We start from the raw sequence: 21257 nt of genomic DNA on the forward strand, positions 1-21257 counted from the left end.
TCACAAACACAAAATATTTTAGTACGAATGTGTCATTTTTTAAAAACAAATTTTCTTGTTAAAACATTCCATCCTTCAAGTAATATAATCCAACTTGACGCTATATTTTGTGAAACACCAAATAAATCTGAATATTTCTCTTTCCCATAAATATTCGTGCCAGAATCATATTCTAGTTTTAATATACTAATTCTTATGTGTGTTCTTGCTAACGTAGTAGTCACTTCCTTCACTTCGATAAAAAGTACATGGCACTTCTATTCTCATCGTTCTTCAAGCCCCATCATTTTCATAATTATATGTCTAGGGGTGAGCCAATGGTAATGACGCTACTGTCTCCCCTAATGTCCGCATCCGCAGCCCCGAACTTCCGAGTGCCACGATCGAAGAAAGGCGCAGGTCGACGAAGAAAAGGATGGCTAGGTGGGGTAGAGTACCGCCCTACGAGAAGGGAGTACAACGATGACAGGAACGAGGAAATATAGACGTGGGGGGGGGGAGGGATGGGTTTCTTTGTTTTGTCTGAAAACAGCCGCAGGGGTGACGGACTGTGGCATCAAACCAAACTGAATATTGCGTCCGCACTTAGGCCGCTTCCGTGTTCCCCTGGGTACGTATGAAAAGTAGAATGCCGTGCGAGGAAAATGGAATCTAGTTCTGTACTGAAATATATATGTCTGAACTAGGAAGCAGGTAGAACTTAGATATCGATGAGACTTGCTCCTTTTGACAATGCACAACACGAATGCGCTTTTTTTTCTCCTTTCTTCCATTTCATTTACTTTCTAAAATTAAATTTATTGTGTTAGATGTAAATTACATGCAAGACTTACAAGAAATAGAATTTATGAGAAGTAAGAATTCATAGCGAAAAATATCAAGATAAAAGAAATTTTGTTCACGAATTATGTACAGAGGTTCATCTCAGGTCTATGTGTCTTTCTCATTCAATAAGAGCACATGACAGTTTCATTCCTTAATAACTCAGTGACTGTAGTTTTGTATCGTTGACTCTCAATTTTGTATCGTTTAACATTTACGAACACTTGAACTAGAGAACAATTCTATAGTATGTGATTTATGTCTTGTACCATATAACCACAGTTGCATGAGGTCGTATGTCAGGTAAACACATAGACCATTCCTCGCGGCATCTGTAATTAAATTCCGTGACAAATCGTCGCCCTATGGTACCGACAAATCACAGTAATCCGTATCCGCTTGTCTTCGAGGCATTTATCATTTTTCACGGGAGCCGTCGCGTTCGCGGCCACAGAACGAGTTCCTCGCTGCGACGTCCACGTCCATCCATATGTGCGAAAAGCACTAGGGAGTAGGGGATCTTCGTAGCACGAAGTGGAGAGAGAGGAAAAAAATAGAAGAGCGAAAAGGAACGTATCGAGACGTAAATCAGGCAGCAATTAAAATTAGCGAGGGGTTTCACGCTAAACGGGCGGTTACATTTATCCATCCACGGCTCTTTGATGAGTTTTCCCGAGAACGCGTCAGTTACTTCGAACCTCTGTCGGTTTTTCGGCATTCGCAGCTCAAGGTTTACGCGTATCCGTTGTCGCTTCTCTTTGATGTTCTTCTCTTCCTTCTCTACCTTCTTTCCGGCCTCTCTCTCCTTCCGTCTTCTTCACGGATCTTCTAGACTTCCTCTGTTCCTTCCTCTTCCTTGAAGGACACCATAATTTATATAATGTAAATTATTACGTCTTTTTATTCATTTTATTTGTGCTATTGAATTTTATAAGCAATTTTCTTATTAACAACCGTCCAGTCATTTGGGATTTTCGCAGATCTTGTTACGTTTATAAATATTGACGGTTGTTCAGGTCACTTTTGTACTCACCCAAATATGCTAGTATGAATCTTTTCCGTATAAATAGTATGAATCTGTCTTGGAAATTGGGGCTCGTTTTCGGAATCAATGAGGCCTATTAATCTATCTACTTTTATTCATTTTGCATCTATACTTATTTTAATCTCCAGTTTTGGCTCTTGGTTCCTTTAAGGAAATACTTCATATAATTGCGTTTGTAACCTATTTCCTATTTGTATTTATTATATATATGTAAATAAACTATACGTGAATTACCTCATTCATTTTATTTATCTTTAACAAAAAAAAACCCGTTAGAAAATAACATAAGTAAAAATTTGAAATTCCTAAATTAGGCTGGCAGTTGTGGATAAGAAAGGATTATTCGTCAAGTCGACTGGTGGCGTTATTCCACTAAATCCGTCTAATCCAAAGATTGATGTAGGTCATGCTAAATGACAACTTTCAAATTGTCCTTTTCTCTCATTCAGCGACTGGTGACATTGTTTCACGTCAAATCCATAATCCAGACGTTAATCTACACCCATTTACAAGTTAATCTAACCGCACTGTCAATGGAAACATTGACCGTTCTTTCAGATCCGACTCGTCGCTTTCTGTGCACGTACATCTCCGAACGTAGATAGGAAAAGGGCACGAGGCCAAAGAAAAGGACATCGAAAAGGACCGTGGATGGTTGGTTCGTTCTTTTCTCTCGTGCTTTTTGGTGTTTTAAGTCGTTCCAGATGGCTGAAGTAGAGGTTTTCTTTTCAACCACCTACCTACAGGGTGTAAACTCCCTTTTGAGCAGAAACAAATGTTCTTCGCGGCATGTTTCACTGAAAGCAAATTTAGATGTCCAATTTAGTTCTCTCTCTTGTTCGATAACAAAAAGTACGATATAATTCACGGACGATGTTCGTACTCGCTAACAAACATATAGGTGTAGTTGCAGTGCGTTCCAAAATATTGAATGTTGGAGAGGTTAGAAACATAACCATATCAGGTGACAAAGGTAAGTCGCATAATAAATTCCAAGTATTATTTGAATTACAAATTCTATATCTACAAATAAGAATTTAATGTGACTGACTGAATTATAAAGAAATTAAACAATTTAAAAATAAGAATAACAACTGGTGAAAACTGAATTATAAATTCGATTATTGTCGAAATTATTTTGTACTTACATATGTGTCGTTTACGTCATTAAGGGAAAATATAAGATAAAAGAAAAGTGCTTTCATTTTGGAGCAGAAAGTGGTGCAAGTTGATTCCTTAAGTGGCAACGTTTAGCTCAAGAGTGAGAACACTCGAAGGATTCGTAAGTGGCAGAAACGAAATCGAATATTTAGACTTGGCGTGACATGTGTACTCATACGTTTTCTATTTTATTGCCAGCTATGTTAATTGTGATGGCTTCCACGACGTTTCGATTATTTTTTCACCACGACCTTCTTGGCAACCTTACCTACAGAATTACCTTATTCTTCACATCTCAACTGAAACTCTTGAGACGCTTTCCTCGAAATTGTCCTTAAGCCGTGAAGTGACTACTTTCATTCTCAATGGCTCCGCTTTTCATTATTTTACAAGTCTCTCTGAAAGATCGTAATATATTGATAACGATCTCTCTGTATCAAGAATTACAGATGAAAAATGATAGAAGCCACATTTGCTAGAAAGTAAAGTATATAGTTATCTTTTTTTCTTTTTGATTGGTAAATTACTGTTAAATCATTAAATATCAATATTAAACCATTAAGGAACAAAGAATGAAGTAATATGTAAAAAATAGGTAATATGTATAAAATAACAAATTCGAATAACTGAAAATCTGAAAATTTGAAGATTTGAAAGCAAAATATTGCGTTAACGTAATGTTGGGTTTTAATGGGTTAAAATCTTTTCATTCCCAAAAAAAAAGATTGCGTAACGAGTTATAGTATCATTATCAAAATATTGCAAAACGTTGACGCAAAAAAAGAGTTCTTAATTGCACCTGATAATCGGTAGAAAAAGGAGAACGAGTAGAATTAAGCAAAGGGTTATTTCAGCGAACTTGCAACTCAGCAACTGAAAAAATATTTTCGTCGACTCACTGTATTTCTATTCATATGTAAATTGCATCGCGCATTATAGTTGGTCGGGTATTGAAAACTGGCCCATCGATCATTGAGACGAAAGATTTTGACGGACATAAATTTGATATCGAGAACAAATGACTATAATTCGTTCAGTCCGTAAAAATATAAAGAGAAAAAGAAGCGATGAGCAAGACCTGTTTCGATCTAACTAACCTACCTGTTGTGCCAAGGTCACGCGGAAGGTTCAATATTGATTCAGAAAATATACGAAATCAGTCGGTGAACAGGTTGAAACAGGGGGTTCGAACGATGTTTTTATTTAGTCTGGGATAAAGTATTTAAGAACTCAACTTTGCGTATTATGCCAAGTATCACATAATTTTATGAATTTTTACGACATGTAATCTTTTAATTTTTCAATACCCAGAATAAGAATGAGTTAAGTCTTTGTGAGAAATTGAATGTTTTCTCGACAGGTTCCTGAAATCCATTACTCTTTATTCTTTAAATTGTATAAGATTCAAATAGTATAATTGTTATTATGATATTTGCATATTTTCACCTTCATGATTTATATTGAAATATCATATTATTACATATTGATTAGATTAATTTATTATCAATATAGGTATTCGGTGACATCTAAAGGTGGAAACTTATTTTATAATGTCGATAAAGTAGATTTCCCTAGACAGCATGATGAAGTAAAGGAAAATGAAAGTTACTTTACCTACGTTCAAGTGCTATCATTATTTGTTTCTACTTTATCGACTGTAACTCACTTTTAAAATGTGTGAACTACTATATCGATAACAGATTGTATGAAATTAACCACTTTAAATCTAGATTATCTAAAAAGAAGCTTCTTCTTGTCATTCAGTTAATAGTAATTTATTTCGTGTTTATACTGCTGTGAAGCATTTTATATGGTTCTGATTGAAACATTTACGCATACGAACTCAGGAAAGAAACAACTCTTACTACTAATATTACAATTTAACAGAATTGTAAAAAAGAAGCTAAAAATTATTTTTATTTTTATTTCCTTGAAGAATCGTACGAGAATAACGCAAAAACTAAGATGCTGGAAAGAAAGATACTTTTTTGGTATCATCTTCCCGCTGGACAGTCCAAACAGATGGTTCACGTCCGAAAGCTCGTAACGATACTCTGTCTTGTAAACACAAGGTGGCGGAGAAAGTATTGTCAGTTTCTTAGTTACTTTACAACCAGCGTCTTTAAGAAGATTTGTCTTAAATATTTTCATCGATAGGAAGGGCGAATGGTGGAAGAAAGAGTTAAGATTTATAACTTCCGGTTCATCGAAGAAGATTCTTAGAAGATGGCGTTCGGCTCGCAAAGATTGCGGTTGCTGAAAACCATCGATTTAAGATCGATTCAAAGCATTACTATGAAGAGAACATCACTCGATTTAAATGCTTAAACTCATAGAGTTTTCTAACCTATATAACATTTACGCCCCTTTAGATCATCTTTAAATAAGTAAGTATATACACGTTTATAATATTACATATATTGATATTAATTACTACTTAATTATTATTTATGTAGTCTATCATATTTTTATTAACTATCGATATCAAAATCTGTATTGGTTAATAATTATCAATGAATAAATAATTTTTCAGTGCTTAAAGATATTTCGTCCGAAGTGATGTTTAAAAATTGGAGGGTTGAGAAACATAGTGACGTAAGCCAATTTACCACTAGCTTTCATAAAATATTGTTCTGCATTTATTATCGTAAAAAATTGATTATACCTTTATAGATCATGAAAATGTGTCGTAACACATAATAAAGTTATAATATAATTTATTATAAAATTAAAAGCATAATACATTTAAAAGCTAAACCATATCTGATATTGTCTATGATTTTTAGACGACCAAGTATAAAATAAGCAGTTGTAAGAGAAGAGGAATTAAAATAAAAGATAGGGGATATTAGAATATATATATATGATTTGCCAAACAGAAAAATTGCAAAGGATCCTTTATACGCCTGTATAATTCTACCAGGTATCCCAAGATCGCAAGTTAAAATATATTATTATGTCCAAACTCTCAATATGTTATCGTACACCAATATGATTTTCAGTTGGCTAATTGATAAATTGAAAAATCGCGCGTAGTTACCATCGACTCGTAACGCAGGCCGCAGTATGTTCACGGTGCTCAGTTTCTATTCCGGTAGACCGAGTCTTTTAACAAACGGTCGTTAATTTTTAACGATGCCGTTAAACGTCGGTCCGGCAAGATGGCTGCAGCTGTAACGCTCTTCGTTCTAACTCGAACGAGCACGAAGAGAGGGGTATATCAGGGCGAGCGTAATTTATGTTCCGTAGATTTCGCGATTACCTGTTATTCGTTTTCTATTATCGCGTCAAGATGTTATTTCCAGGTTATGAGGGAATATTAATCATAGCCTTGTGAATGATATGAAATAAAGCGTCCGGCTACAGATTCGAATGGTAATTGCCTAAACATTGTGGTAGTGCGAACAGTAAATCGTTCGAATTATATCATGAGAAAATTTCTGTAAAGAATGTATGTATACCATGACGTATATCATCGTAATCAAGCGTTGCACAGCATTCTTTCAAAGCATCAAATGATATACTTATGTACCTACTTCATTTTATAGAGAATATAAAGTTTAACGGATGAGCAGAACATGATCAAATATTAAACAAAACTTTGAAAGGAAAAGATATTATAAAACGTTCCTTATTTTGTTAAAATCTTCAAACAAGGTTAGTAAGACGTTTAGTATTGCTATCTCTGTTTATATCTTCCCAAACTCATTATGATTTACAACCCCAATGCTTGGTTGGTTGTATGTAATACCGCTACTGGTACTTAGAAAATTAGATCGTGTACACAAGTATCCATTTCTTTCTGCCTTTCTTCTTTTTCGCGGGAAAAGAAAAAACAGGAGGGGAAAAAAGAGTCCGAAGACCCAAGACGACGGAATCTCGGAGAGGTCGTGTCAGAACAACCCCCTACGGTAGTCGAGATCTAAACAGTAAAACAGTGGATTAAGTGGGGTACACACGTTGCATAAACAACCAGTCTCCACGGGGGTGCGGCCCGGTTAGTGAAAAATTTCTACGCAGCAGGAAGGCGTTCATTCGTAGACAAACGCTATTACTACTCACCTCCAACGAACTTTGATATAAAAATAATCAACAAAAATATTACTGCAATTCCTTCGGAAACTAAAAAGGATTAGACGTATTCATGAAAAAATCAAATGAATTGCTAATATAAGAAAAATTACACATTTATAGGAACAATCTGAAGGAAAAGGAATATGAAAATTTTCAGAAAATTGCCGTTTAATCGTACGAACACCGTGAAATCCGAGCTTTCGTGGAGTATCCGCAGGAAACCAAGGGGAGCTTCCGATAGAAACTTACGCGTACAGGAGAGGGACTTGCGCGCTTTCCAAAATAGCAGCATCAGCGGATAAACATGTCTTATTTTGAGAGCTGGTCTTCTCTCTTCGTTCCTCTTCGGCCTGTTCCACCGACGAGCCTGATCTTACGCAAAAGAAACACTATCCAGACACTGTACGCCAAGGATGGACTGCAGAAATCTAAGGGAGTTATACGGCGCCCGAAGAAACCAGGACGAACCAACGGTTCAACGGAAATTTACGAGCTTCTGGATAGATCGATCCGTGGATGATTTGCACGCGACCTCCAACTCAGACGTAGTACCTTTTCATCCAATGTCTCTGTGCCTCTTCAATGCAAATCGATCTTCTGAAGTGGTGAAAACAGTCCATCTACTGTCTACGAAACGTTTCAAGAATTCTCGTGGGAAAAAGCGTGTCGCCATCGAGTACCTACGACCTGGGTGGTGACACTCACGTTGCCGGCTAGCATGTAGATGACAATATATAGAAGAAATTTGAAGTATCTTAAACGTCGTAACGTCGTATCGTCTGGAAGGATTTTGTCAAAGAGATAAGAACAAAGAGAAGCATTTTTATTCATAAATATCGAAACCAGAATAATTTCGTATTAAATGGTATAAATAATTCACGATAGATTAATCAAATTTAGGATATTCGATTTTTTTATTTATTTTACATTCTCCGTAGTAGAGATTAGTAATAAAGTTAAATTGAATTAAACATTCCAAAACTAAATAATTTATCCCTAAATTGCTATAGTCCCCGATAGCCTAACGATACGTACTGGTTAAGAGTTATGGAAATTTCATATCATTTGATATTAAAAGATTTGTGAATTTTACTCATCAATTCAAAGTCATTTCACCGAAGCATCATACGTGAATTATTATTTCTGCCTAGTTCTTCTCAACTCGTACATCTATATCAAACCAATTTCGAATTGCTTATCAACCAACTCTCGATGACAATTACGCTTCCTATGATCTTCCAGTGAGTCGCGAGAAATTATCGTTTTTAAGAGCGGCTCTCGGACTATACAAGTTTGGAAAACCCTATGCTAAATAATATTCCATTCTTTTCAGAATTCAGATCTAGTCGAAGAAAGTTATGATATAATATAAACTGTGACTATTGTAATTAAGGAAACTCTATTCATTCTGGTTAACTAACAGGATTCGAAGATCAGTGTACCGAACGAACGCAAGGCGTCGGGTATGGCAACCACGTGCTGCTCCATTTTACCCCTTCCACTTACCGGGCGTCACGTCGCGGCCGGGACGAGGCACAACAAAAGAGAGAAGAGACAAAATTGTTTGCCTTGAATACAGTTTAAGACCCAATCAAAACAGGGACACGTTACCAAAAAAAAGATATCCGTTTCCTTAAAAGAAGCCGAGTTGTTTTCACTTCGAGGTGCAACTAATGTATTCAACCATACATCATACTTAATGTATACTTTTCAAGCAAAGTATCATCATTCCTCACACTTGATCAACAAACGAGTTTTCAAAAATTGGAAACAAGTGTAATATTTTTAATTTATGTCATATATGATTGAATTATGTAAACTATTTTCCATAAATTTTGTAATTTTCAATCTACAGTGTAAAAAGAACGATCGTTGGATTGAACAGGTACGCGAACAGATTTGGTGGTGAGCATAGGGTTGAAGATGCGACAGGAACGTAAGGCTCGTAACATGCACCCACGATCGGCGGTATAAAATTACGGTATTGTGTAAACAGAGAATATCGTCGGCGCGTCTGATGGCCGCTTGGGTGGCCGTCAGGGCCTCACGTGTTCTCCACAAGCAGTGAGACTCTAACTTCGGTCTCGTCGTGTAGCCGGATCGCGTAAATCCCTGAAGAATCGACGAAACGGAAGTACGCGAACGAATTAATCAACATCATTGACCAAAAACAACAATTCTTCTACTTGCTACCTATTGAAATCTCTCCGAGATTAGGAAGAAACAAGAATATCTCTTTTCAATTCGTCAAATTGAACTTGTCTCATAGGAATTCACGTTTGGAATCTTATTATGTAAAGTATCCAATCTTAAATATTTCTATCTTTACGTATTGTTCAACTTAATGAAAATTTTGATGATAATTTCTAATCTACACATATGGAATCTATGTTCCCATAATCTAAATGGAAGTTCTGCAATCGAAAGAAGTCGCACAATCCTATTCTGCTATATCCTACGATTATTAAGAGATCTATATGACCGGGACAAAATTTGCTAGATCTTGAAACTTGAAGCTTCTTCGCTTAGAAAGCGAATCTCCGGAGGAATCAAAATGGCTGCAACGCCGGATGTAAACAGACGAGAAAGTTCGTAACGTGCACGTGAGACAGACAGCCTGTAATGTCTGGTTCCGGTCTGCGGTTTTCCTACGGGAACACGTGCGACCGAAACTGGTTTTCTTCGGGTGGTCTTGGTCGTCGGCGCCTTGTACCCCGTTTTATCTTAAAAAAACTGATCCGGAACTGTCGCAATTTGCCCGAAGAGTGGCGTTGTTTATTGAGAAAGAAAGAAATGGTCGTTTCGAGGCCTTCGAAGGACGCTATGTAGACTTAAGACGCTTATTTTCTTACGGTGAACGATAATTATTAAATCCTTCCATAGACAATAATCTTCTTTCTTGTAATATAGCTACATATAGAGATACCGATAGACTCTAGTCTCTACGCTTTAACGTGCTCTTTCCTTTTTTCTTAGATATCTCGAAGGACTGAATTAAGTTTTTGTTCAAGTGGCACTTGAAGCTGTCGCAGAAAACGACACGGGGAAATCTTGGAAGCGGTAAAATGGTAAACACTTCTAAATGCCACTATCTTCGGAGGGTGCTCTCAACGAGGAAGGGCGAGTACTTCACTTTCAACCCTTAAGCCACGGGGTCCACTGCTAAATGTTCTATAAATCTGAAAGAGTATACTAAAATACTCTGTTTTAATTTCTTTATAAGCGTAAAAATATTTTAAAAGCTACGTTATTCTAAATCAGGCTAACGTTTAAATCTGTCAGAACAGTTTCTAAATCAATTTAACTGACAAAATGTAGGTACCTTGTTTTACAATATTTTTTACAGTTAGAAGCTACATACATTTTAGAAGTACGTTTCTGTTGATTCTTAATTTTTATTGGATTTATAGAAGAAGTAAGTAGCGAGAGACATTCGAAGCAGTGTGGCAAAGAGTTAACAGAACCACGAAACACACGTTGCACGATTTCAAGTAGGCAAAGACAAGATGGCCGTGACGCTTCTCTTTCGTCGGTTCGTTCGCTGTAAGGCAAACAAACTTCTTGAGAATTCGTGGTCTAGAGAGCTCAGGGCGTACGATATCACCGGATAGACGTTGGATGACATTAAATAATTGCCCTCTCGATGCTCCACTTTCAGGTTTCCATATGTTTCTTGGAATTTCATTATTATAAATAGAGAACAATTGCTAGGAAATATTCAGAGTCGTTTTTCGTAATTTAATCTGCTATTTCGTTTTCGATGTTCATTGAATTATAATTTCAATTGTGAATTGTTGTCATAACTTATATGATAAGGATAAAAATTCAAGAGAGAGATTTTTATCGACGTTTGCATTGTTATATATTTATTTTTGGATTCTAATTATTATATTCTATTATTGTCGCTATTATTGAATATTATTATTCTATACAGTGGTTTTGGAATCATTTAAGATTAATTTCGTATAAAATTTATTGCAATTTTGTTTGGCTAGTTACAAGATTTTAAATAAAAAAGCCTATATAGAAGAGCCTATATGGATCAAAAACATCGAGAGATTCTAATGAAACGAGGCACGTACTTAGAATCGTGATCGTTGATAAACGTCCATCTCGATTCTTTCAGGACCAGTTATCCGATACCTCGTCACGTGTATCGATATGTAAACACTTTGGTTCGATTGACTGCGATCAACGAGTTAATGCGCAGCGGGTCATTGGATCGATAACACTATGATAAGAACTTCCCTTGTAAATATTACAAAGCGACGTCTTACGTTATTGACTACGAAATTCATAATGAATTATATGTAGGTACTTATATATAGGTACGTATTTTATATATCATCTATATTATTAATAACACAAGGTTGTATAATTTTAGATTTCGTGCATATCTACACAATAATCTAACAATCTAATTTAATAAAAGAAAATAATACTTTTTCTCCTGTAATAGACGATAATAGTTTCAGCAGATGCGATAAGACACTTCGACTCTTTGGCGTAATTGTAAATAACGATAACAAGCTGACTTAACGCCATTGAAAAAATAAAGTACGGATAATTTTTATTCCATTCTTATTCAAGAATCAATACCAACGAAATATCCACGGTTTGTAATATAAAATTAACACGTTGAAGGTCTCGAAGATCATTTGTGTCTTCCATTCGTACATGTTTTATGAATTGGACTTCTTTTGTTTCGAAGTATAAAATTAATACTGACAAGTACGTATGTATATCCTTTTTTATGTAGCACATACAGTACTTAAAAAATTTGTAAAAAGACTTTCTACCTATTCACTTTGATCTTCAAAATGTGGAGCTTTTCGCGATTTCGGGAATTAATTATGCCTCTCGCCAGAAAATTTCACAGAATTTTCAGGTGAAAAGCACAATTAATTCTCGATATCGCGAACGTGTTAGGAACAATCTTGCTTTTTCATCGAAATGTGATTCGACTGAAATGAGAAGGTATAATAGAATTTTAATCCGACATTTTGTATTCCACGAACGGAAGTGCGTGATGACGCTTAAGATCTGTCGGGAACTGACATCACGAGTAAAATTTCCAGATAATCAGCCCTAATTTCAGGATAATCGATGATGTACGAATTCCAAGAGGAACCTAAAACAGAAAATGGAGGGCGGTTCTATGATCGGGCGGAGCATAGCTCTAACTTCTCGTTGGTCAACAGGTGAACCAATCGTTTCTTCGAGCTTTTTCGTACCGTCTGCAAGCGTGTATCCTGAAATTGTAAAACTCGTTGCTTGCGAGTTAGTCGCTTCTGTAGATACCATTGAAATAAAAAAATTGTAGTTTTCCACCCAAAAATGAATATCGATAATTATGTATTGTTTCTATTAACTAAGATATATATGCAACATCTTTTCCACTTTTCCGAGTACCTACATTTTCTTAGGATTAACGAAAACAGTTATCAAAAAGTACAAGAGAACAAAATGAAATTATTCGGAAATTAATTATAATCTGTTTATAAAGATTGAGAGATTGATAAATCCAATCACATTTGCATTACGTGAAAATAATATATCACACTGAGAAGCAACTTCTCTTGAAATACTCTTTTTTTATGTCCATAATGTGTATAGCTAATTGAAGCAATTATATATAGTTACAACATACATATACAGGTCAAAGATGGGATCCTTCCTAAGCCATCAAAGTTCCATTCAATGTTAATCCTTAACATACCAAGTAAAGTAGAATCACTCAAAAACCATAACAGAATACATCTATAACGCTAATGGAATTTGTAGGCTTGCAGTCACAACAAAGATACAATAACAAGAACTAATGCAATAATGAAGAGAAACCATGTAGGACTTTAAGGACTCCTCTTGATAAAAGAATATCGTTCATATAACACTGGTATGCAAAGAATTAACACCAAACATTTTGCTCAAATCTCCATGTTCTTTCGCTAATTAAATCAGCTCCAATTTAACAAACACCATCGAGATCTCACTGCAACAACGAGAATGAGGAAAGTTATGCAATCTTCTTCGTTTCAATCTCTCGTCAAGCAATCACAGCGTGCCCGATTGTTGTTCTCAGTATCCGGAGCTTATTTCTATCAGGCGTGACATCGTAGCAGAAACCAGTCGCTATTGGTCGTGAACGCGAGCTTTAGTATCGTACACTGTTCACCGTCCAATGAAGAGTCAAGCCACGTCCCCTCGGTTCATCACGCCTACCGGGGACGAGGCTGGTTCGTGACGGCGTGGTTCGCGTCATCGCGACGTACCAAGCTTCCACCAGGTCCGGAGTTGATCCCGAGGCCCAGTCATCCGAAAACACTTAGTGGCGCATCAGTGCAACGTCTGCCAAGTGGCAAGTCTAAATAATTGACCCCACCGTTCGTGCAAACAATTTACATCGGGCACACGTAAATAACGGCCTCTTTCCTCCTTATTGTGATTACGCTTGGAAACGCGTGGCCGCCACACGAATTCGTCCACGACGTGTGGGAACGGCCGATGCAGCAAACATAAACGGTAAATACAGCGAAACTCGATCGTGTTCGTAGTTGCGATTGATAGTGAGAGTGACAAGGACACTATACGTACGAAATTATTGTTGGAAGACATTAAAAATTTTACGAATCATTTTTTCAATTATATTTACCGTGGTACGAAATACGTTGGAATTGGAATTCGTGAAATTATTGTGATTAGAGTAGCATAGATTATACAACTGTTTAGATTTCTAAGGATATTTATCTGCAGTGAGGTGAATGGACTATAGTTGTGAGTTTTAGAATGTTCGCTACAGCGTGACGGCTGGTTTCGACGGATTTCATGGATCAAACGGTAATCGTCCCGTCGACTCCTCGCGGAAGCAACGTGGACAACGCGAGAGTCACGATGAAGAACGAAAGTGACTCGAATCTACATATCCAAGATCAATCTACCGTAGCTCATTCCAATTCCACATCGGTGGTACCTCGAACCAATTTGTCGATGTCCAATAGTCTGAACCAAGATCAGAGTTTAGATCCGTTGATGTGTAACCCTGCCAGTACAGAGTTACCTAGGAAGCCTGGAGCGCGGCGCCAAGAGAAACCTCCGTACTCTTACATAGCGCTGATCGTAATGGCGATTCAGGCGAGTCCAGGAAAGAGATTAACCCTTTCAGAGATCTACTCGTTCCTACAGCAACATTTTCCCTTTTTCCGTGGCGCTTATCAAGGCTGGAAGAACTCAGTGCGCCATAATTTGAGCTTGAACGAGTGTTTTATCAAGCTTCCAAAGGGTTTAGGAAGACCAGGTAAAGGTCACTACTGGACGATCGATCCTTCGACAGAGTATATGTTTGAAGAAGGAAGCTTTCGTCGACGACCACGAGGTTTCCGTCGCAAGTGCCAAGCCTTGAAGCCTCAGTATCCTCAATACTTTTCTGCGAGTGGTCCAGTAGGCGTCCAGACTCCCGGATACGAAAATTTAACACCTGGAGCCATGGAATACGCGAATGGATATCAAAATCAGTATCAAAATTATCAAGAATATGCGATGTACGCAGCACCTGGTGCCGCGGTCTCTGCTGATTGGTCCTATCCTGAGGCCACATACAAGACACCGCCCATATCGGAAGTAACATACAAGACGACGGAAGTCACATACAAAACTGGAGAACCGTCTGTATACAGAAACGGAGAAATAGTAGCGTTTAAGAGCGAGCCTGGATATGCGGCGAGGAGTCAGGAGCAGTTGACGTACAGAGCTACGGACGGGTTCTCCGTGAAAGATCATCAACAGCATCATCCAGAGACGGTTTATAAGGAGAATGAAACTATGATGACCTATAAGTGCCCGTCTAATCCCGCACCGACTACTCAAGCACCTGGACAAGATTACTACGTTGGTTACGGACTCGCCGGAGTCAACAATACTGGAAGCAACGTGAACGTCGCTATGCAGGGAATCCCAGAACAGACAGGCAACAACAGTCCCGTAGGAAACGTCAGTTCGCCGCACAGTGGGTGCCAGACACCTGTAACGGATAATGGTAAGTTTTATTTAATATTATTTTATAATTTTTAACTGTTGTAAGTATATACGCATATAGATATAATGAACATAATACGAAAGAAGAAAATAAGTGAAATTGTATATTTTGTTTGGAGGATCAGACGATATTGAAATATTAAGAAATTGATTTTAGTTTAGGTTTCTCTGTCAGGATTATACTTACTTCAGTCGAAATTAGATAATAGACTTTAATAATTGAGGAGATTTCTGAAAAAAGAGCACATGAAATAACATGATGAATTGAACACATTACATTGGTAATTTTAATGCCAGTTCTTTTAATACCAACTACGTTCTTTGCTCCTTTTACAATTCTCATAGGTAATAGGATGATTGATTCATTATAAGTTCAATGTTTCTTGTTAATACAATGATTGGTTCGCTATAAAATACTAAATAAAATAAAAAAAATAGGTACATACTTTTCAAATCAGAAAGATAGTTGGAGAAATGTACGGTTGTGTATAAATAATGAGTATAATTAAAGGCCCCGCTTATACATTCCTGAAAGTGTAGATATTGATCTTGTAATCAAGAGTTGAAAGACTGGCAGGAGATTTTCTTAAGTCGAAGGCAACAATGACAATTCACGACAGTCGGGGGGCCATATGGAAAATCGCAGACTGTTTACGACCATACAGGCGCCAGTTTCCTTAGAACCATAGTCTAGTCGTTTAAAAAGTTCTTCGACGAGTTTCACAAGAACAACTGCGGTCCGTCTTGAACATTTTCCAAGCTTGAAATCCAATAAAAGATCCACTTGAGATTCACGCACCCAAAAATTACCTGAAAACTATTTTTATCATCATTAATAGTTAAATATTATATATTAATTATAAGTACTATTAATTATACATCGTAAGGGAGTATAAAAAATAATGTTAACGAAGGCACAACTTCCTGAGAGCGTAAATTTAAAAGTCAAAGCCAAAATTCAAAAGTCAATAAATTTGAAAGTCAAGTTCCGTTTAATAGCACCGTCGAAAGTACTCTTCGCGCGGAGCCGACAGACATGAAATCACCGTAGCTGACAGCACCTATTAGCCAGGGTGACATTTCTGTCACGCCCATGCGAGGAGTCGTAATTCGTAACTCGTAACATTACACGTGTAACGGGGCATGACACGAAATCTCAGCTTGTCTCCTGTTTAGATTGATTTAGCGTGGAAACTCGAATCGGTTAACACAGAGGCGGCAATTACACATTCGTTAAACATCCACTTTTTTCGGTAGTAAACGACTCAGAGAAATTCATCGAGTCTTTAACTATGTCGTAATATGGCTAATGTCTAATGTTTCACTAAGAGCGTGGTGGTACCGTACAATCTTGTAGTATTCCATGTATTTTATCATATATATTCTACCAGTCTTGTAGTATTCTAAGTATTCTATACATGTGTTCAACCTTGTAATATTGTGTGTATCGTTAAGCGTGTTATATTATGAGTTACAAAGATTTACCTACTACGATTGACGCTTTAAGAACAATGTTCTAGAGTCATTGGTTCTATTCATTACGTTTATGAATGAAACGATTTTGTGAATGCAAAAGCTTACTACAGTTACTACGTTCGATCGCGTGGTAAACAAATGATCGTAGTGAACGAAAATACACGGTTTTTTTGTATCAGTTACCGGTAGTCGCGTGCTGGTAAGTGAGGTCTCAAATCGCTTATCGTGTAAACATTTACAAGTGGGGTAAACAAGATGTTCTTTAATCTAAGTACATCGAATGTAGCTACCTCAAACATTAGCTGGTTCGTTTATTAAACCTTTCCACGGAACTGACTTCGATCTGTGGTTTCGCGATCTCAATGTAGACATATTATCTATGATGATGAATTAATAGTAAGCTTCTGCGAAATTTATACGACTCTAATAGTATTTTATCCAACTCTTCATTTAAAAAATTAAATAACGTTTCTTCTAAATCAAACTCATGCAGATCAATTTTAACTCTAGAGAATACTGTACTCGCCGTATATTTTGTATTTTAATCTTATTTTTTAGAAATAGTAGCTCTTTATTGCTTATTCATAATTCCCGATAATCTTCTGTCATGAAAACTTTAACTTTTATCTGTTTTCGTGATTGAGATATACAATTCCTCATTATAATTTTGATATTTATGAATAATGAATAATAAATATTTGTGAGTAGGATTAAAAACTCTGATATCTATGACGAGATTACTCTAGAATCGATATTTGCTATCTGGATCAACAGATCGTTCTCATACGCGCACTCCCGTTTATAAGTACAATCTATTCCTTCTCTCTACCTCGATACACCATGGCATCGACAAGGGATAAACGTACCACCCACGCACCCTTCCTCCTGCTCCTCCTTCTCTTTTCTCGTTCAGTCAGTAAAGTGTAAACGAGATCAATCTGCAGACGCCTCGGTAGGCCCCAGTTTTCCTCTTTCTCTTTTTCTTCTACCCCGGTCTCAGGATGTATTTCTGGAGCCGATCTCTCTACTCCGCGACTATGGCATCGTTGTTGGCAACGACGGGCGCTGATATTCGCTCAGGCAACCGCTTCTGTGCTCTTCTTTTACTGCCATCGTATTTCGATTCACGGTACGTGTCCCGTGTTCGAAAGAAAAGGAAAAGGACAGAGAAATTCGCGCGCACGAGCGCAGAAACAGATCGCTCGAGCAGTCAGAAAACTTTGGATTCGACGGAGGTAGAGAGGTCGAGAGAGATTTTGACTGACGGCACTGCCATTGAGACCACACACGACGCTGTTTTAAGACGCTCGTTACACTTGCCTTCGATCTGGAATTAAACCAAATTCCAATTGCCATCGAGATCGTTCGCTTTTAATCGTACTACCTCCAAAACCGATCTATCAGCGATTTTACTTCGGTTTTATCAACTCGTACATAATTTTACTTTTAACTATAACGATTTCTGTATGCATTGTTACGTTTCATATAGGTCATTCAGATTAGATAATATCTAATGTCGTTTTTCTATCATTTTTTCTTTATCTTCTTGATGAAGGTAGAATTTGATAGTTTTCGTAAAGATGTAAAATATAGGTATGCAGGAAAGTTTGTAAAGAAAAAAGATGAACAAGTACGAGAGCGAAATAAAGAGAGAAAGATAGGAGTCGAGACACGAGTGAAGTGCGTACTTGAAGAACTACTTGAGAGCTGCCGGAGCTTCGGATTTATCATACCTATACAAGGACTGATTTCGTATCATGAGGTCTTTCACTTTTTCCTCTTCATTCCCTCTTGTCCCTTCATGTGTGGTCCACCTCCACTCTCCATTGAAATATCGTAAAATTTAGAAATGTCACAAAATTCCAAATATTAAAAAATATTTAAAAGATTATGTACAAAATTGTTTTTCTTTTACTTTTGTTTCAGGTATAAAGATGCAATGCTCGAATTCCAATTCAAACAGTTCTGGAGGTGGACTCATTGATCGCAAACCATCCTATTTTGGTCATCCGGCCGGATCGGTTACTTTGAGCTCGTTAAGCTCTCTAAGCTCGCTTAACTTGAGCAATATCGGCAGCTTGAGTAGTGGCTTGAGTATATCAAATATACCTGGCACAGTTTCGTCGAACATTCATCATACTGCCACAACACCGCCAACGTACTACGATCAGATCAAATACAGTATGTGAAACGTGTGACTATCTGAAACAAAGAGGAACAACGTACTTTTTATCAACGATGTAACGTTAGTGTTGATGAAATTTCGAAACAGTGCGGTAAAACGAATATTTAACGATATTCACTATTGAAACTCTATTGCGAATGAAATCTATTCGAGTGCAAATGTAAAGTTTGTAAAGAAAAGAAGAAATCTGTTTTTCAAACGATCGCTTCGATAACAGTGTAGATTGAGATCCTATTTATATTTATAATTACGAATAAATGTTACTAATTTAAGCCGTTCGCCGCGAATCAAAGATGTAGAATTAAAGTACCCTTTGCTATAAGAAGGAAAAAACAGTAGGAGAAAGTTCTATGTTGCTTGAATCACATTTTGCCGCTTTTTCATCTTGCTTAGTGGATCGACGATGATACATTGTGATTTTGAAATAGGTATTTCTACGAATTAAGACAATCTATAACTGCCGATGATGTATCAGAGTGAGTTAAATATTAATCACGTCAAACAATGGTTTTGCGGTGACGATAAAGGATTTGTTGATAGCAGCAAACTCTCTTTCCTAGTCCCTACTTCTCGTCCATGAATTCCGGCTCTTGTTAGCGTCATCTTGCGTAACAACATTATGCTTTTTGTTAGCCCGTATGACAAATTGTTATTAAAGTTTTTACGATTTTCATTTCCATAGCTTCGATCATTCCTTATTTAAAATAAAACTCATTTGAATCCTTGGTAATTTCCATGATTTTTTACTTAAAAAGAAAAAGAAGACTCGAAGAAGAGAGCGAGTTTTACGATCTCAGAAACTTGCTTCGTCTTTTTATCCTTTTTTTTTCGTTGTGAAAAAGCGATGTAAAAAGGACCGAAAAGCAAAGATTCTACTGTTACTTTCGAGGACTCAAAAACGAACCAGTAGTCCTGGATCTTTCCTAGGAAGGTTATAAAAAGAGATAATATGGTCGTGAACGATAGTTACGTGCTGTATGCAGTAGTAATGCGACAGATTTCTATTGGAACAGCTTGTTGCCGGTCCCTGCCATAAAAATGACAAGGACAAGTCAGAGGCTCCTTTCGGCTAGCCAGGATGCACTTATTTGAGTAATATGGAGTTTCTTCGGAAAGTTTTTTCTCGTCACGTGTTTAAATATTGCCGGTTCCTTTTATCAGCTTTCTTATAAATCACGTGCCACACTTTTCTGCGAAAATTTGGTTTGATTATCGATCTCGATGTCACGTCCAAAAATAATACGATGACACTTGATCCAGGTTTTATTATCGCGGTCAGGAAGAAGATACAAAGAAGCTTGGGAAACTTGCAGATGAATCAGAACGTTAAATTCGAGTATACTGTTTCCTTCATTTCTTTCCTATTACTTTTTTTCAATTTGTATTTATATACAAGTATATGGTAAATATGCTTACAATGTACTTACGATTAGGGTAAAATATATCGTGCTGGTATACTTGAATATAATTGCAACCACGAGTTTCATTGCTCCGTCGTCACTTACAGATAGATGGACCTTTGTTTTGACGATTCGAGCCTCGCTATCTATCGATGATTTCCTTGAATCGGCTTAGAGAATCAAGAGGCGAGGGACTGCTTATGTAATAAATTAGAGAACGTTATGCGAGATGGCGGATCGCATGTGGTGTCGGCTTACACGAAACAGATTCATAACCGACATTAATTTCGCATTAAGATTTTTCTCTTCTTCGATCCGCAGATCGGATTCTGCTCGTGAAGGAATGAAAATGACTTCGATTTCCTTTAGTAGTGTATTCAAATCTCATTGTCATACTATTTTACAATCAAAATTTTCTCCCATTCTCTATAATGAATTTTGGATCTTTTATTTAGTAAATGATTATTTCTTAACAATATAATGGATTAATTACATATTACTGTAATTATATATTACTTATCACATTTTTTATGAAGTAAAGTTTATGATATCCTGTCCCGTTTCGTTGGCGGGTTTATTGACCGATTTTTTGCTTAATCAATAACGCGTGGTCCAGATACTAAAGTGGTACGAAAAGAACCACTTCTCACCGCGTCATCCGGAATGCACGTAAGCCAGACGACGAATATGCACGAGGTGTAAACGAAGTCACTCAATGACGCCGTTGACAGGCCATCTTTGGCCCGTGGTTCATGGTGTTCTCATTTCTGCAATACATTTTTGTCCAAGAGAAAAGCTTATCCCTTCATTTTTTGTTATTGTTATCTGGTAAACGAAGAGATTTTTATTCAACAATTTTAATGTTAAATTCAAATATTATCTGTCTATCATAATAACTTCCTTTTTTAGTAACTATACCTACCTATCATATCGTAGACTTTTTTCACACGATGTTATATTTAGATTAATAAGACCTATCATAATAATTAAAAGGTCCATTTCTAGCGCATATACATGTATGTCCATAATGAGTGATGATTCTTGATCTGTAAGCAACATATAC

The 21257-nt window shown here is 36.8% G+C and overlaps 1 protein-coding gene and 1 long non-coding RNA gene across 2 annotated transcripts; one reads left to right on the forward strand and one right to left on the reverse strand.

Moving 5' to 3' along the window:
* Positions 1–2107: 2107 nt before the first annotated feature.
* On the reverse strand, positions 2108–3951 carry LOC105665910. The gene is made up of 4 exons (XR_001098849.3): positions 3828–3951; positions 3016–3426; positions 2751–2890; positions 2108–2664 (listed from the first exon to the last, which is right to left on the reverse strand). It is a non-coding gene; the product is annotated as an uncharacterized LOC105665910 (long non-coding RNA).
* A 9122-nt stretch (positions 3952–13073) lies between these two features.
* On the forward strand, positions 13074–19467 carry LOC100649771 (forkhead box protein A4-A-like). The gene is made up of 2 exons (XM_003396554.4): positions 13074–15134; positions 18536–19467. The coding sequence occupies exons 1-2, from the start codon at positions 13928–13930 to the stop codon at positions 18796–18798; spliced, it is 1470 nt and encodes a 489-aa protein (XP_003396602.1). The 5' UTR covers positions 13074–13927; the 3' UTR covers positions 18799–19467.
* The last annotated feature ends 1790 nt before the right edge of the window (positions 19468–21257 follow it).

This window comes from Bombus terrestris, chromosome 7 (genome assembly GCF_910591885.1).
Source record: "Bombus terrestris chromosome 7, iyBomTerr1.2, whole genome shotgun sequence".
Taxonomy (NCBI): Eukaryota; Metazoa; Arthropoda; class Insecta; order Hymenoptera; family Apidae; genus Bombus; species Bombus terrestris.